This window comes from Liolophura sinensis, chromosome 1 (genome assembly GCF_032854445.1).
Source record: "Liolophura sinensis isolate JHLJ2023 chromosome 1, CUHK_Ljap_v2, whole genome shotgun sequence".
Lineage (NCBI taxonomy): Eukaryota > Metazoa > Mollusca > Polyplacophora > Chitonida > Chitonidae > Liolophura > Liolophura sinensis.
Window position 1 is genome coordinate 57,951,265 of NC_088295.1, and position 17,934 is coordinate 57,969,198.

At 40.3% G+C, this 17,934-nt stretch overlaps 6 protein-coding genes across 6 annotated transcripts; all 6 read left to right on the top strand.

Moving 5' to 3' along the window:
- Positions 1–103: 103 nt before the first annotated feature.
- Positions 104–514, top strand: LOC135473986 (histone H3-like). The gene has a single exon (XM_064753963.1). The coding sequence runs from the start codon at positions 104–106 to the stop codon at positions 512–514; it is 411 nt and encodes a 136-aa protein (XP_064610033.1).
- Positions 515–4,945: 4,431 nt separating this feature from the next.
- On the top strand, positions 4,946–5,536 carry LOC135462452 (histone H1-delta-like). The gene has a single exon (XM_064739683.1). It carries the CDS (start codon positions 4,946–4,948, stop codon positions 5,534–5,536), a length of 591 nt encoding a protein of 196 aa, XP_064595753.1.
- Positions 5,537–8,068: 2,532 nt separating this feature from the next.
- Positions 8,069–8,479, top strand: LOC135474014 (histone H3). The gene has a single exon (XM_064753998.1). It carries the CDS (start codon positions 8,069–8,071, stop codon positions 8,477–8,479), a length of 411 nt encoding a protein of 136 aa, XP_064610068.1.
- Positions 8,480–11,385: 2,906 nt separating this feature from the next.
- Positions 11,386–11,961, top strand: LOC135462465 (histone H1-delta-like). Its single transcript, XM_064739694.1, has one exon. It carries the CDS (start codon positions 11,386–11,388, stop codon positions 11,959–11,961), a length of 576 nt encoding a protein of 191 aa, XP_064595764.1.
- Positions 11,962–14,088: 2,127 nt separating this feature from the next.
- Positions 14,089–14,499, top strand: LOC135474005 (histone H3). The gene has a single exon (XM_064753986.1). It carries the CDS (start codon positions 14,089–14,091, stop codon positions 14,497–14,499), a length of 411 nt encoding a protein of 136 aa, XP_064610056.1.
- A 2,327-nt stretch (positions 14,500–16,826) lies between these two features.
- On the top strand, positions 16,827–17,402 carry LOC135462475 (histone H1-delta-like). The gene has a single exon (XM_064739704.1). The coding sequence runs from the start codon at positions 16,827–16,829 to the stop codon at positions 17,400–17,402; it is 576 nt and encodes a 191-aa protein (XP_064595774.1).
- The last annotated feature ends 532 nt before the right edge of the window (positions 17,403–17,934 follow it).

A 17,934-nucleotide genomic window follows, 5' to 3' on the forward strand; every position in this document is an offset into this window, starting at 1 on the left:
GAAGTCATGCACGAATGGCAGACTGTACAAAAGCCAAGGTACTCCGCGGAGAGGTCATAATTGATCCACCCTTGTAGCAGACCAGATCACAACATCAGACGACATGGCCCGTACAAAGCAGACCGCCCGTAAATCTACAGGAGGAAAGGCTCCCCGAAAACAGCTGGCCACAAAGGCAGCCAGGAAGAGCGCCGCAGCCACCGGTGGTGTCAAGAAACCTCACAGATACAGGCCCGGAACAGTGGCTCTCCGTGAAATTCGTCGTTACCAGAAGAGCACTGAACTTCTCATCCGAAAACTGCCCTTCCAACGTCTGGTGCGTGAAATCGCCCAGGATTTCAAGACGGACCTGCGTTTCCAGAGCTCTGCCGTGATGGCTCTACAAGAGGCCAGCGAATCTTACCTGGTGGGTTTGTTTGAGGACACGAACCTGTGCGCCATCCACGCCAAACGTGTCACCATTATGCCCAAGGATATCCAACTGGCCAGACGTATTCGTGGAGAGAGAGCTTAAATCTCACGGAATACCTCCATTCCCTTCCAACGGCCCTTTTCAGGGCCAACCAAAACCTCGAAAGAGTCGTTCTATCTAAGCACATTCTCTTCACAGTGCTGTGAAGTTGGCTTCACCCGTTAATTTTTTCCATGATGATCAGCTTAGATTCAACTGAATGAATAATTTTATCCATGGTGCCACCTGCTATGTCTCCAATCCCCGGAAGAACATTCCCAAACGCGGCCTGTGGATTTAGTAGATTTGTGCAGAAACTTCACTTTGAGTTGCTTTCATCTAGATCCGTAGCAGCATAATTAAACAAGCTTTTGCAGAAATGTTCTCGTTCATTCAAACAATCACTAGCATGACAGAGTTATAGTATATTATGGTCAAATAAAAGCAGGGGTGAAGTTGGTCCCCCGGTCTACTTCACCACAAAAGTGTTGTGAACCTCCCCCCACGAGATGTTCCCGTTTTCATGTGTCATCAGTTGCTTCTAGTACCATCAAATGCTACATTTTCTTTAGATCGTAACGCTTTAATACCAAATTTTCAGCTATAAAAGCAGTTGATGCGCAATTAACTGTTTGATCAGATTCTTTAATTTCATGTATGAACAAACTTGAGAACAAATCTTTAATCTAAAATTAAAATATGAAAAAAGGAAAAGTATTCAACTTCACCTCACCGGACAACTTCACTCCGCTCTACGGTACAATAAATACGAATGTGATATCTGTCAGAGAATATTTATAGATTATTAATATAAAGAACTTGAAAAATGAATGTCTTCCTGGTGTGAACGTAGACAACGCAGTCAACTTCTAAAATACTCTTATATTCTAGCATTTGGGTTTGAACCAAACCATATACATGCATTTTAACCTGGGTAGTATCTAATATATATAGTATATAATAGTCCCAGGTAGTACATGTATCTTATCTCTTACATAAACGTCACTATAGCGTTTAAAACAAATGGTGGGTAATTATACATGTATATAGGTTCTTTCTCGTTGAATAGAGTAATTGTTGCCGGAGCAATTCTCATAATTAATTAATTTAGACTTTTCTAGTTTCGGCTAAGACATTTAGACTACTTAATAGTCAAACGGTCACATTTGAAGGAACTTTATAAATTAGAATTAAGTTTTTTCGACCAGTTCTTTTGCCCGGAAAACATAATGTTACCATTTTCAGTAATTACGTTTCACCAAACGGTGAAGTTCCATGCTACGCCCCTGGGCTAAGGTTTGCACATGGGAATACACCCTAATATGGACTTCAGAGGGAAATGGTATACGTATGCTGGTTTATTATATAAAGGAAGGGCTTTTACAATACACACAGTGTGAGGCATGCGGTCTGTCAGTGTTTTCATTTTTACTGAGGTGACCATTTCCCTCTGAAGTCCATATTAGGATGTATTCTCTGCAGACCTTAGCCCAGGGGCGTAGCGTGGAACTTCACCGGGGGGGGGGGGGATTTGACAAGAGCGGAACGACTATCACAGCTTATTAGGTGAGGGTCCATGTGCCGCGTAGGCCCCGGAAGCTCCGTGATATTAGATAGCCGGAGAGAGAATCTGAGTCATTTCGAAGTGTTTAAACTGCAGATTTGTCCAATGTGTACACATTCATTTTCACATTTAAAAAAATCCAAAACTAAACTAAAAACAACTCAAGTTCAGCTTAGGTGGGGTTATTGTCATGGGTTCCAGAGTTACAAACAGTACAAGTAAAACTGCGGCATCTGTCTTGTCCACCACACAGAAATGGCTACTACTGCCTGCGCGGTACGATTCACGTGAGGTAATTCTGTAAAACACGCCGTTTTCCACCACGAACAACATGGAATGGTTCACATAACATAACATGTCTAAATAGGCCTATATACTATTTAGTAAATTGGTACGAAATTGAAATATTGGTATATATAGGCTACAACATATATCTGTGGAATGAATATTTTTCGTCGATTTGAGCGAAACATTTTTGCCTCGAGTCCGCACCCTTGCACCCCCACCTCCCTACGCCCCTAGAGTCCCCATGGTGTGTGATCTGGACTAACTGTTTATAGGTATAACCACTATGCCAGTCTAAAGCTTTTTCGTGAGGGAAAAACCAACAATGAAAACTGGCACTTGCCGCCAAAGTCTCACATCAGTTTGGTTGGCGCCTTTTAACATCAAGCCAAAGAAAGGGCCCTTCCTTTTTGGCACCAAGGCCACAGCTGCATTTGTGTATGCACGCCACATGCTGTGACCTCTTACGTCATCGTGGGATCAAGTGTTTGACAAGACTTCGCAGGGTGGCCTGGGCTGAGGGGTGGGTGTATGATAGTTTGCGTGTGTGGGTAGAGGGGGGTGGAGGACAATTGGGATTAGCATGCATAGTCCGTCTTAGGCGGCAAGTAAGTCCAATTTTGTCACCTTTTACTTGGAAAAACAAGCCACTGTTCTAAATCTGTTATCATCATGTTCTATAAAAGCATATGGTGATAACCCTGGCCATGTATAATGGATAATGCCTGATTTTAGTTTTTTGAGAGTATTATGAAGAAACCTTGTGCTGTGAATTACTTTTACAAAAATATTAAAACACATCGATAGATAGCCACAAGGTTTAAACAAAAACATAGAATGTAGAATGTATGGATGTCGTACCTTAAGCGCTTACAATGTATGTGTCGGGGCCAGCCATTAACTAACATTCATGCTTAAAATGCCAATTTAGTCTGTGAGCATAATAATGGAACATCCAGAATGTCAAATTGTATGATGCAATTTTAAGTTTTCAACGAATGAAAACAAATTTTGTCACTTAACTGTCATCTATTATGCACCCGTCTTGCTAAAGAAAAAGCCTTTAAAAATGCCTCTAATGAGTTTCGAGTTGAACTATTTTAGGTTTAATTGTATCATGTGACCTGTCAAAAATGTTAGACAGCTATCTGTGATTACATTTACTATAACATGGTCGCCTGAAAAAAGCTAAATAAAAAGTAACTTAGAGGATACGAATAATGGCAAAAATTGAGAATCTGAACGTTTGTAAGCTTGAGAAGTTCATAATGGAAAATGTGTTATCCGTGCCTCTGGAAAACGGTGAGACAGGCAAAAAAATCTGTAAGCATAATATTGTTTGTTTCCAGGTAAACGCCAAATGATATGACATAGAATTTGTTATTGTATTCAGCGTGTTTGTGCATCAGACCATCAAATAACTTAACTATGACTTTACACTTATAGGCCTACTCCTAATCCATGCAAACATCCCTGAAAGACCCTTTGTGACTCGATGAGAAATCGTGCCCCTGTCATTCATGTCGTTTGTAACTCTGCTCACAGTGACAGATCGTCTGCGAAATGATGCAAGGGATTCCCCGGTAAGAGGTTGACGTTGTTATGTAACAGGTGTAGCCGATGAATTAGCTCCACTATCTCATTTTTAAAGCAGGAATGAAAAAAAACCCCGCAATAATGGGAATCGAACTCGTTATCCTATTCGACACAACGGTTTCAAGAGACGCATGTTACCACTGAACCTATGAGGACAATGCGCTGACAGCCATGAAATATTAAGGTGAATGTAGAGTTCCTGTGAAATTATAAAAATTTATTTAAAAAATTTATAAAAATATGAGTGTGTAAAGCACTAAGATACTTCCTTATAACATACTAATCCCTAAATAGACACCAAATATGTGGAAATGATTTTGGTTGACGTAATCATATTTTTATTATGAAGGGAATTCCTGCAGGAAAACTCCTTAAAATAACAAAATCTGCTTTTGACACTACTTTTGATAAAATAAAGTATAAATCGCATCTCTCCAATTTTTCGCACACATCTTCTTCAGTAATTGTATTTCATATTCAAGTAAGTTTTACTTGTTTTTCTCCATGACAAAACACAACTCACTGCTGTAGCGAAGTGAGACGATTTCCTATCTCGTTGCAAGGGGTCCTTTCTTCACGGTGTCTCTTTACCCGCTAAACGTAATAACTTTCTTCCATATTTGTTTCCACTTATGCGGCTAACGTAAACCCAAGACCATTTCCAGGTCTAGTTCATAATTACATAGAGGCAAAAGCGGGAAAACGGCAACGGTGCTTCTCAAGCAACCAAACGGTACTTTATTCCAAATTCGACAAAGACAAATTCGAATTATCGTCACGAAACACGAACTACACAATAACCAATAACACACTCTTCAATCTGTCCAAATTCTATATAGATTTATAGATAGTTTAAAGACATATATTGCTTTAAATTCGTTTCAAGAAACACAAATTACAGCTTGTACAGTTCGCAGCTGGATTTGTCTCATGTGCTTTCTACGCGGTCCGCGCTCGGGGTATGTACAACGGGCGGCCGAAGGCTCAAGCCATTCGTACTGTCTACTCCCAGACAGAACGTAAAACCCACTGCATCAAGATAATTCATCATGACTGACACGGCTCCAGCTCCTGTCGTCCAGAAGGTGAAGAAGGCCACCAAACCCAAGAAGCCAGCTGAGCACCCGAAATACAGCGAGATGGTGATAGCCGCTCTCAAGGACCTGAAAGAGAGAGGAGGATCATCTAGGAGCAAGATCTTGAAGTACATCGTCACAAACTACAAAGTTGGAGACGAGAAGACCGTTAACACACACCTGAAGCTTGCCCTGAAAAGTGGCGTCCAGTCCGGTATGTTGAAACAGACTAAGGGTACTGGGGCCACGGGATCTTTTAAGCTCGGAGAAGCCGCCAAGAAAGCCCCAGCCAAGCCAAAGAAACCTGCCGTCAAGAAACCAGCAGCCAAAAAGCCAGCTGCTAAGAAGACAAAATCACCAAAGAAAGTCACAAAGAAATCAACTGCAAAGAAACTGAAATCTCCGGCCAAGGAAGTCACGAAGAAGGCGAAATCTCCAAAGAAAGTTGCGAAAAAACCGGCGTCTAAGAAACCCACCAAATCTCCAAAGAAAGCAGCATCCAAGAAACCGGCAACCAAGAAGCCCGCAGCTAAGAAGCCAACAGTCAAAAAGATAAAGGCTTAAACTCTAATGCCGGTGCATTTCTTATCCAATGGCCCTTTTCAGGGCCACCCAAACCTTCTGAAAGAGATCTTTCCATCTAAGCAAGTCATGATTTGTCTCTTAACTTTTAGAAAATTAATAACCAAAGAAACAATGCACGCAAAATGCATTTTGAAGGTATGCTGCAGTGTATACATTGGTCAGTCATTGGTAATAAAACATGTTCATCTTTGTATTAATGGGTTAAATAATGCGGTTGGAATGTCAATTCAAAGGCTACAATGAACAGTGGTTAGTCAGTGATATGTACAGTTAATGTGATATAACATTTCAAACGGACTGTTTCAAATTCAGCTACTGCAACCAGCATTTCCTCATTGGTTGGGGGGGGGGGGGGGGGGGTCACCAGCCAACGTTTTGGAAAGTAATGTACTATTTAGGGAATCAGATAAGTTGCGGAAAACTATTGTCTTTCTTAAACCAACACTATTCGCGTCCTTTTGAATTGTCGGTTTATCATGTGCAGTGTGACAACTTCATCCATGTGTAAATTTCTGTTTGGCAAATATTATACCCTACAACGTTAATCAGAACATGAAGGTATCTCCATGCCCAGTCAGACGATATGTCGTCATGTAAATTCTGCACTATTTTCACACACATTTTCCCAGCCTACACGCCCATTACCCACGGGCTCTTATCCGCCCCCAGGAAAATGAGTTAATGTATCTATGTGTATCGATGGCATTTGTTGAGATAATCGACTTCACTAAACTACACTAAAGGATCACGGCATCCAGCTGTTACTACAATACTTCCAGCTCATGCTGTTCTGATTGCCGTGTTATTAACACAGTGGTATATGTGTATGAGGTCATTTATTAGGATGACTGATTACACTTAACTCAAGCGACCGTGACATCCGCCTGTTACTGCATCATTTTTAACTCAGGCTGATCCAGTTGACATGTGACACTCAGTGCTATCTGACTGGCAGTTAGAAGTACATGTACATATGTAAAATCAACACATAGTGTCTAACGGGTCAAGTCCAACACTCGTATACCACTCGCTCCAAGTTGATAATAAAGCAATTAAGGCCCATCTTTTTTTAACAACCCCCCCCCTTCTTAATTTATGAGGCCATGAACATGAATATTGCTTACTTGCGTATAACCCTTAAACCGTTCGTTTTCAAAACAGTCAAACAAAATTTCCTGGTATTTTAAGAAAATGTAAACCAAAGGCAGATTATTTCACAACTATGTCTGTCAGCTCCTTTAATCCATTTTTTGCATGTAACTGATGTTGTGAAATGTTCAATAGTTCCATGATCAAAGAACAGAGGATTACTAACGCCCTCCAGTCAGTTGAACTTATGTTGTGCAAATATTATAAAATGAATGTAATATGCAAAAAGTGTTGAGCACACACCATCTATGTTTACTTTATCGTTTCTTTCTTTGTTTATTCACCAACAGTCAGAATACAGATGTATGCCAAAACATAATGAAGTTATTAGTATAAACATGTGTAATTATAAACAAATGTTTATACCAGTGTCTTCTTTATAAAGTTCGGATGGACTTGTTCTATCCTGTTGGGGTTAAATGTGCATACAGTATGTATAATTAGGGAAAGAAAAAACTAGACATGCATATATTTAGCAATATGACAAGATACAAGGCTGACTGATGGTAAAAGGATATACGTTAGCTTGTTGCCAGAGGTCTGATTCCATAACATTCATGAGGTGTTCCTTTAATTGATTTTTAAACAGAGAAAAGCCGTTGATAGTTTTGAGAGAGTGTGAAAGATTGTTCCCTTCTCGAGGGCTTTTCGAATGGATGGAATATGGGGAGAGGTTAGTTCCTGAAAATGGTCTATGGAGATTTATGTTTTTGATTTCGTGTAGGATGAAGGTGTACATCACACTGCACTTTGAAAATGACTTGAAACGTTGTTGAAAGGTTGAAGGGACTATATATTTATATATGAATTTTTGGACAGTTTGGGAGCATGCCAATATGTTGAGTTGAAATATATCAAGGAACTTTAATTGATGGAATAAGGGCAGGGTGTGTTTAAGTCCGATGAAGTGATAATGCCGATTGCTGGCTTTCGTTTACCCACGCTCTACTTTCCAATGTACTTGTGCACAGATAATACTTCAACGTTGGCCGTATGTTTAAGGTAGTGTGCCATCAAATTCTTCAGTGTGGGGGTCATAGACTATGAGGCTGCCATTCCATTATCATTTAATAACCATCTCATTTAGCCACTCTTAGCACGAATTAAAAGTCCAGCCTGGTCTTCTTTGAAGGATTCTAATTTTCCTTCAGATATTAAAACCCGCTGACGTGGACCAATGATTTTGCTTCCTTTTAAGCCAATCGGGAGCGGTCTTTAACAGCCAATCACACACAAGCGCGCCATTTTTACAGCCAATGAATGGAAGTCACGCATGAGATGTAGCGAATTGGAAAGGCTAGGATTTTCTCTATGTAAGGCACTCTTGAATCAGTCTTGCAACAGATCACTTCATCAGACGACATGGCCCGTACAAAACAGACCGCCCGTAAATCTACAGGAGGAAAGGCTCCTCGAAAACAGCTTGCCACAAAGGCAGCAAGGAAGAGCGCCCCAGCCACCGGTGGTGTCAAGAAACCTCACAGATACAGGCCCGGAACAGTGGCTCTCCGTGAAATTCGTCGTTACCAGAAGAGCACAGAACTTCTCATCCGAAAACTGCCCTTCCAGCGTCTGGTGCGTGAAATCGCCCAGGATTTCAAGACGGATCTGCGTTTCCAGAGCTCTGCCGTGATGGCTCTACAAGAGGCCAGCGAATCTTACCTAGTGGGTTTGTTTGAGGACACGAACCTATGCGCCATCCACGCCAAACGTGTCACCATTATGCCCAAGGATATCCAACTGGCCAGACGTATCAGAGGAGAGAGAGCTTAAATCTCCCGGAATAACTCCGTTCTCTTCCAACGGCCCTTTTCAGGGCCAACCAAAACCTCGAAAGAATCCTGTCTAAGCACATTTTCTGCATGCTATGTAACATTGATAATGTAATAACATTAACCATCCAAGAATTATGGTGGATATACGATTACCAGTACTGAAGGTATCAACATCACAACAACGATATGAACGGCTTCATCAGTTACGAAGTTGGTCTTTTGTTGAGTATGGGTACACAATAACTTCAGTATAAAGGTAAAACTAACTCATAGTGGCTAAAACGACAAAAACACCTGGTTTATATTAATCTTTACTCTGGACGCTCCGGCAGTGCACTGGGTGCTACCTTGGCAGCGATATACGTGTTCGGATTGTCAAGATTTCTCCAAAATTTACATTATACGGAGATAAGCTTCTTGATATTCATACGTTACAGAACGTTAACATATTAACTATCCATTAATAATGTGAACATATTAACTATCCATTAATAATGTGAACATATTAACTATCCATTAATGAGGTTTAGATAGACAGTTAACGGTAAACGTATAATCCAGACAAATACGATTACGAATGACTTGAACAATTACAAATTTCATAATTTGTTGGGTATAGACACAACAACTTCGGTAGAAAGGCAGAAACCCCATAGTGGCTTAAAACGAGTCTAACCCTAATATCAGTTTTCACGTTAAACGCTTTAGGTGTGCGTTAGTTGCTCGGCCAACTATCAATAACGCCCTCAGGCTGTCACATTCCACTAACAGTCACGTTTTGTCCACATAGGCTTCTTGATTTTCAAATTCACCATGCTTGTCTACTTAAAAGATTAATCACACCAACCCAACACAGAAAATATTACGTGTATGTTAACATTTGTCGTGAAAAGATATTATACATAACAGGTATAATGGTTTATTATATAAGAAAACCCTTCCACAATTCATATAATGAATGTGGTATGCGGTAAGACATTTCATTTTCAAGTCCCTTGGAATTCTAAATTAGAGTGAATTCTCATGTACAAACCCCAGAGCTTGAGAATTTGGAAAATTGCTCTAACTGCACTGACTTCCTGAACAACCTTTCGCTTTATCTTGGGAAACACCACACACTGAAAATTCGCACTAGGCGTGCTGAAGTCTCATCATTCTGTTTGAAGCCTTTCAATGGCAAGACCAAAAAACGGTACGGTAATTATCTTTAGGCGCCTTGACCTATACACTGTGCACCTGTCTACGTCGCCTGCTTTGAGGTGTTATGTCATCGTAACAATTTTTTCAGCAGAACTTCACAGGGTGACATGGGGTCCGTGGGGTGAGGCGTAGTTGTGAGTGGGGTGAAAGCTGAGAGGGGTGGCTTAAGGTGTTAACAGGAATTGTAAGTGTTTGTGTGATCGGTACGTCATCTATGGTGACACCATGGAGGTACATCCATGGTGACACTAAATTCTTGTCATCTTTTTCTTCGTAGGTCATGCAGACGATTGTATATTCAGTAAAAATATATATGAGAAATATATGAGAAAAAGGTAGTATTGAGTTATTTCAAGTAAGATCTGTTATGATTACTCCCCATAATGTTAGGGGATAAAGGTATATAATGACACCTTAATGCACAAAGTACAGTTTTAGAAGTCGTTGAGTTCATTGTTAATATGTTGAAGTCCAGCCCATGCCGTACGTGGAAAGGCCTTCAAGCAACTTGCGGACAGTCGTGGGTTTTCTCCCAATAAAATAACTCTAATACATTATGAGATAAAATGGGTACTTTTAGGCACACCGATCTTTACACCAATCGAATACAACATACGAGGTTTCAGTATGCAAAATACTTCATTTATGATCAGGTAGAACACATGGAGTGCTTACCATGTTGGTGTAGAGATTCGTCTATTATCTAACGGCCAGTCTTAAAAACATACACCGTATATTGCATGCAGAATTGTACATCTAAGGTCCACACACTGACAAAATATATGACACAAAAGTTAGCCAGATTTTCAAATATTAGTATTCACCGATAATCATCAGTAAAAGAAATTGTAAGGGATTGAATATTTGAGGAAAACTTGTATTCAAACCTACCTCCAGAACAGTTTTACGACAGAACATGGCCAACAATAACCACAACAGATTCAACTATAAACGTCTAAAGGAACCTTCTCGGAATGACTTCACGATATCTGTAAACGATGCAAGTAGTAACTTTTTATACACAATAGATACAACATAGAATTACATTCTTAGGAAGAAATTGTTTGGTTCAAATTTTCTAAAGATTGCAGTTGCTAAAGAAAATATATAGGTTTTATAACGGTTTTTATTGGAATTACCACGTAGAGGAAATTGACATTAATTAATGGTTTTGGGGTGGCAGTAAAACACCTGCCATACAATGGCGTATTCAACACTTTGACGTTTAATATTTAGATTGAGCTTGAATTTATAAGCAAGTCAGATACAAATAAAGCAAATGAGAATTAAGAATAAAAACCCATTTCCTTGTTTATTACACAGGTATAAAGAGTAGTCGCAAAAAACGTAAAATTCAACAGATATACCCGATTATACGCAATGAAACGGTACATTATTCCAAGTTTGAGGAGGACCTATTCAAATTATCGTCGTAAGAAAACAATCTACACAATGACCAATAACTCACTCTACCATCTGTACAAGTTATATGCCGATTTATATCAAGCTTAAAGAGATATTCCACTTTAAACTCGTTTCAAGAAACACAAATTACAGCTTGTACAACTCAGAGCTCAATTTGTCCCAGTTGCTTTCTACACGGTCCGCGCTCGCGGTATGTACAACGGGCGTCCTAATCCTCTCGTCATTCGCATGTCTACTACCAGAGAGAGCATACGAACCACTGCATCAAGGCTATTCATCATGACTGACACAGCTCCAGCTCCCGTCGTCCAGAAGGTAAAGAAGACCACCAAACCCAAGAAGCCAGCTGAGCACCCAAAATACAGCGAGATGGTGGTAGCCGCTCTCAAGGACCTGAAAGAGAGAGGAGGATCATCCAGGAGCAAGATCTTGAAGTACATCGTCACCAACTACAAAGTGGGAGACGAGAAGACCGTTAACACACACCTGAAGCTTGCTCTGAAAAGTGGCGTCCAGTCCGGTATGTTGAAACAGACTAAGGGTACCGGGGCCACGGGATCTTTCAAACTTGGAGAAGCCGCCAAGAAAGCCCCGACCAAGCCAAAGAAACCAGCAACCAAAAAGCCAGCCACTAAAAAGACAAAATCACCAAAGAAAGTCACAAAGAAACCAGCTGCTAAGAAACTCCAATCTCCTGTCAAAAAAGTTACTAAGAAGGCGAAATCTCCGAAAAAGGTGGCAAAGAAACCGGCGTCTAAGAAACCAGCCAAGTCCCCGAAGAAACCAGCAGTCAAAAAACCAGCCGCTAAAAAACCTGCTGCTAAGAAGCCAGCAACCAAGAAAACAAAGGCTTAACCAGTTTGACCCTGTCTTCTCCAACGGCCCTTTTCAGGGCCATCCAATCCTCCTGAAAGAGATCTTTCAATTTAAGCACTCCATCATTTATTTATATTTTATGTACTGTTTATTTGCGGAATATGCCTACCACGCCCCTCTCAATGTTACATATACAAATTACAATTACATAAAAGATTACTTAATAACATGGTTTGAGCCCACAGTTAAACAACTCAGTGTTCCAGCTTCAATACTCTGAGCTCTAGGTGACAAGACTTGCCGTATGTAATTACCCAACCTTAATACACTGCTTTTCAGATTAAATTAATCAATGATAGAAACTTTCTCAATGTAGTCTAGGACGAGTAGGTCTTTTATGATATTTCTTTCTTAAACTGGAATATAGCCTGCAACAAAGAAGAACATGAAATTAAACATTACCTAATTTGCTCATTGACATAGACGTTCAATTTTAAGTACGTTTGCGTATCTTGCAGTTTCAGTGTTCAGGCTGTGTTACCGGTATCTGAACCGTAGAACAGCTAAAAAAACTGGAAGAGTTACTTTTATAAAAAACATTATACCATTTTTCGGGATATTTAAAAGAGGCGTCTGTAGAGGCAAATAATGTGTATAAAAACGTCTTTTATAGTTCGCTTAACACTGCAAACAGTAAATATTTCCTTTTGAGCCTAATAACAATTTTCATGTAAAACAAAATACACATTTCTTATCCTCAACCATACATACTATTCTTAATCTTATATTTTCTCACAGTTCCATATAAGTTAGTTATTAGTTATTACTCACAACCTCAGAAATTCATTGCAAAATACAAGAATAACAATCAGTTTGAAGATTAAATATGCTGGTCAATTAATAACTAGACAATGTGCACTGATATACATGTTCTTTTCAAATTTTCTCTAATTAATCATAATAGGCATAGAACACAATATAGCCCTAGTTGCTTGTCTCTCCGACCTCCACGTAATGAGTTTCGTTGTGTGCCCCTGAGAAGGTGTCTGTATACACACTAACAGGCCCTAAGGCGGCGTGGACAACACAGTCTGGACCATGACATCAATACAAAGGCTGACTTATTACACCGATTCTGCGAGACAACGTGATACAGCCCACTGTTACCACAACACTTTTACTCAAGCTGTTCCATTTGACATGTGGCATAAACAATTCATATCAATTGTCTAGCAAAGAGAGATATATACATAAAATCCACACGCAAACGTCTTCCCATTTAACAAATCCTACAGTTTCTTCAGGCCAGGTTTCTTATCAAGGAATAGTTGGTGTTACTTTGAATTAAGTTAAATGGCAAATATAGTAAATCAAAATATATGTGTAAATATTTCATACAATTCAATTGTGCATAATTTTTTTTAGAATTCGTTTGGCTCCTGAACCTATGTAAACAATTAATTTTGACAGGTTCATGTATAAGATTGATCTAAGCTGGCTAGAGATGAAGGGACCGACAACTACTTAGTTTATCCATAGCATTCAATAACTGAAAATGTCTTCAATACATTTTTATTCAACGTCAAAGTTCAGTCAGTTTGAGGCATTCTCATATTAAGATCCTGCATGACTGGAGATCTAAAGAAACTCGTCTGATCGCATAGACGGACATCAAACCTCGATTAATATCCTATAAATGTATCTTACTACGACAAAAGCTGTCAAAGATTCTGGTGTGATATTTTGAGAGCTATAAAACGACTTATGCAGGACTTTTCCTGCGCCAAACTTTTACCCTAGCCTAGCTAGTCCTTTCGTGACACCACACTGGTAAAACTAAACCGCGTTATAGCAGTGTAAAAATCCTGACTATGGCTTTAAAGAACAATGAAATAAATGAAAGCATACTGCAAAACTACAATCCCAAAACCAGGAGGATTCAAAATTCGCTTCAACTGGAAAAAGTCGCCCTCATTCAACCAATGGCTTTCTGTATTTTTTAGCCAATCAGAAACAGAATAAAACAACCAACCACACACAAGCGCGCCTCCTTCACAGCCAATGGATGGAAGACAGGCACGAATGGCAGTGGCCTTAAATCCCCATGTAGTGAACTGAGAGGTCATACTTGATCCAGTCTTGCAGCAGATCACAGCATTAGACGAAATGGCCCGTACAAAGCAGACCGCCAGGAAATCTACAGGAGGAAAGGCTCCCCGAAAACAGCTGGCCACAAAGGCAGCCAGGAAGAGCGCCCCAGCCACCGGTGGTGTCAAGAAACCTCACAGATACAGGCCCGGAACAGTGGCTCTCCGTGAAATTCGTCGTTACCAGAAGAGCACTGAACTTCTCATTCGCAAACTGCCCTTCCAGCGTCTGGTGCGTGAAATCGCCCAGGATTTCAAGACGGATCTGCGTTTCCAGAGCTCTGCCGTGATGGCTCTACAAGAGGCCAGCGAATCTTACCTGGTGGGTTTGTTTGAGGACACGAACCTGTGCGCCATCCACGCCAAACGTGTGACCATTATGCCCAAGGATATTCAACTGGCCAGACGTATCCGAGGAGAGAGAGCTTAAATTCTCACGGAATACCTCAATTCCCTTCCAACGGCCCTTTTCAGGGCCAACCAAAACCTCGAAAGAATCTTTTTATCTAAGCACATTTTTACACATTTTCCTCATATACTTTTGATAATAGGGATATATTAACAATCGTTTTGTGATGTGAGCAGCTTTCCTCACACAATAATAGTGTCTGAATATAATGTTAATTAAGTCATGTATAATGTTCCATTTGCTAACAATACAACATATGCAGATAGTTGACTACTCATGACATACCTAATACGGATATACATGCTATACACTTTGGGTTAAAAAAAAAAACATGTTTTATCCTGCATCACACAAACTACCCCGCTTTGATTGGACAACAGCGGTCACGTGGGGTAGAGGTATGTTCTCGAATTCTCCAGACGACGTCAAATTTGTCTGCTGAGTAGGTTATCTCCCTTCGTTGGGGTCCAACGATGGCCACATCGCTGAAGCAATTTACGTAAGCGTCGGTCTTTTGCACTGAATTGATGGGTCTTTACAGGTCAATGCAAAATTGTTACAAGGTGTGTTTAAATCTCATCATTTTTTGGAAGCCCTCAATGGCAAGACAACAAAACGGTAATTGTCTTTAGGCGCATTGACCTGGACACCGTGCACCTGTCTACGTAGCCAGCTTTGAGGTGTTATGTCATCCTTACTATTTTTTTCAGCAGAACTTCTCAGGGTGGCATGGGGTCCGTGGGGTGAGGCGTAATTGTCGGTGGGATGGGGTCTGGTAAAGGGGGTGGGGTGTTTTAAGGTGTTAACAGGTATGGTGACACCATGGAGGTACATCCATGTTGACACTCAAATCCTGCCACCATTTTCGATTTAGCGAGTTATTTCAATTACGACCTGTTATTATTTTTTTCGGTTATGTAGGGGATAAAGGTATATAATGATAGCTTAATGCACAAAGAGCAGTTTTAGAAGGCGTTGAGTTCATTGTTATTATGTAACAAATTTGTGATGAACTGACCGAGGTGGTTAGCGTACAAACGCAGAACAATGACTCAGAAGCCTCTCACCAATGTGGTCGCTGTGAGTTCAAGTCGAACCCGTGCCGTACGTGGAAAGTTCTTCAAGCTACCTGCGGACGGTCGTGGGTTTCCTCCCAGAATAGTGCTGGCCGTCGTATAAGTGAAATACTTTTGAGTGCAGCATAAATCACCAGTCAAAAAAAAAAATAACTGTAACACATTATAAAATAAAATGGGTACTTTTAGACACATCGATTTATACAGCAATCAAACACAACATACAAGGTTTCAGTATGTAAAAAACTTCATTTATGATCAGGATCACTGAGTGCTTACAATGTTGGTGTAGAGGTTCGTCTATTATCTAACGGTCAGTCTTAAAAACATAAACCTTATATTACAAGCAGTATTGTACATGTGAGGTCTACACACTGACAAAATATATGACACAAAAGTTAGCCAGTTTTTTTCAAATATTAGCATTCACCGATAATCATCAGTAAAAGAAATTGTAAGGGATTGAATATTTGAGGAATACTTGTATTCATAGGGTTTGTGAAGTCAATCAACATGACAATATCTCATAAGGTCTTTCCACGATATAGTGCCTTGACGTGTGCATCCATCTCACCTACCTCCAGAATGGTTTTACGCCAGAACATGGCCACCAAAAACCACAATAGTTTCAACTATATACGTCTAAAGCAACCATCTCAGAATGTCTTCACGATATCAGTACATGATGAAAGTAGTAACTTTTTATATACAATGGATACAACATAAAATTACATTCTTAGGAAGAAACTGTTTGGTTCAAATTTTCAAATTACCACAAAGTTATGCAGATTGCAGTTGCTAAAGAAAATATATAGGTTTTATATATTTAATGGTTTTGGGGTGGCAGTAAAACACCTGCCATGCAATGGTGTATTCAACACTTTGATGTTTTGATAAAAAGTAGTTGCAAAAAAACGTAAAATTCAACGGAGATCCCAGGTTATACGCAACCAAACGGTACATTATTCCAAGATTGAGAAAGACCTATTCAAATTATCGTCGTAAGACACAAACTACACAATGACCAATAACTCACTCTACCATCTGTGCAAGTTATATGCCGATTTATATCAAGCTTAAAGAGATATTCCACGTTAAACTCGTTTCAAGAAACACAAATTAGAGCTTGTACAACTCAGAGCTCAATTTGTCCCAGTTGCTTTCTACGCGGTCCGCGCTCGCGGTATGTACAACGGGCGTCCTAATCCTCTTGCCATTCGCATGTCTACTACCAGAGAGAGCATACGAACCACTGCATCAAGACTATTCATCATGACTGACACAGCTCCAGCTCCCGTCGTCCAGAAGGTAAAGAGGACCACCAAACCCAAGAAGCCAGCTGAGCACCCGAAATACAGCGAGATGCTGATAGCCGCTCTCAAGGACCTGAAAGAGAGAGGAGGATCATCTAGGAGCAAGATCTTGAAGTACATCGTCACAAACTACAAAGTGGGAGACGAGAAGACCGTTAACACACACCTGAAGCTTGCTCTGAAAAGTGGCGTCCAGTCCGGTATGTTGAAACAGACTAAGGGTACCGGGGCCACGGGATCTTTCAAACTTGGAGAAGCCGCCAAGAAAGCCCCGGCCAAGCCGAAGAAACCAGCAACCAAAAAGCCAGCCACTAAAAAGACAAAATCACCGAAGAAAGTCACAAAGAAACCAGCTGCTAAGAAACTCCAATCTCCTGTCAAAAAAGTTACTAAGAAGGCGAAATCTCCGAAAAAGGTGGCAAAGAAACCGGCGTCTAAGAAACCAGCCAAGTCCCCGAAGAAACCAGCAGTCAAGAAACCAACCGCTGAAAAACCTGCTGCTAAGAAGCCAGCAACCAAGAAAACAAAGGCTTAACCAGTTTGACCCTGTCTTCTCCAACGGCCCTTTTCAGGGCCATCCAATCCTCCTGAAAGAGATCTTTCAATTTAAGCACTCCATCATTTATTTATATTTTATGTACTGTTTATTTGCGGAATATGCCTACCGCGCCCCTCTCCATGTTACATATACAAATTGCAATTACATAAAAGATTACTTAATAACATGGTTTGAGCCCACAGTTAAACAACTCAGTGTTCCAGCTTCAACACTCTGAGCTCTAGGTGACAAGACTTGCCGTATGTAATTACCCAAGCTTAATACACTGCTTTTCAGATTTAAATTAATCAGTGATAGAAACGTTCTCATTGGAGTCCAGGACGAGTAGGTCTTTTTAAGATATTTCTTTGTTAAACTGGAATATAGCCTGCAACAAAGAAGAACATGAAATTAAACATTACCTAATTTGGCCATCGTACATCGACCTTCAGTTTTAAGTACGCTTGCGTACCTTCCAGTTTCAGTCTTCAGGTGATGTTACCGGCATCTGAAACGTAGAACAGCTAAA

Coding starts and splice junctions, on each gene's coding strand:
- LOC135462452 (XM_064739683.1), top strand. CDS start 4,946: ATGACTGACACGGCTCCAGCTCCTGTCGTCCAGAAGGTGAAGAAGGCC.
- LOC135462465 (XM_064739694.1), top strand. CDS start 11,386: ATGACTGACACAGCTCCAGCTCCCGTCGTCCAGAAGGTAAAGAAGACC.
- LOC135462475 (XM_064739704.1), top strand. CDS start 16,827: ATGACTGACACAGCTCCAGCTCCCGTCGTCCAGAAGGTAAAGAGGACC.
- LOC135473986 (XM_064753963.1), top strand. CDS start 104: ATGGCCCGTACAAAGCAGACCGCCCGTAAATCTACAGGAGGAAAGGCT.
- LOC135474014 (XM_064753998.1), top strand. CDS start 8,069: ATGGCCCGTACAAAACAGACCGCCCGTAAATCTACAGGAGGAAAGGCT.
- LOC135474005 (XM_064753986.1), top strand. CDS start 14,089: ATGGCCCGTACAAAGCAGACCGCCAGGAAATCTACAGGAGGAAAGGCT.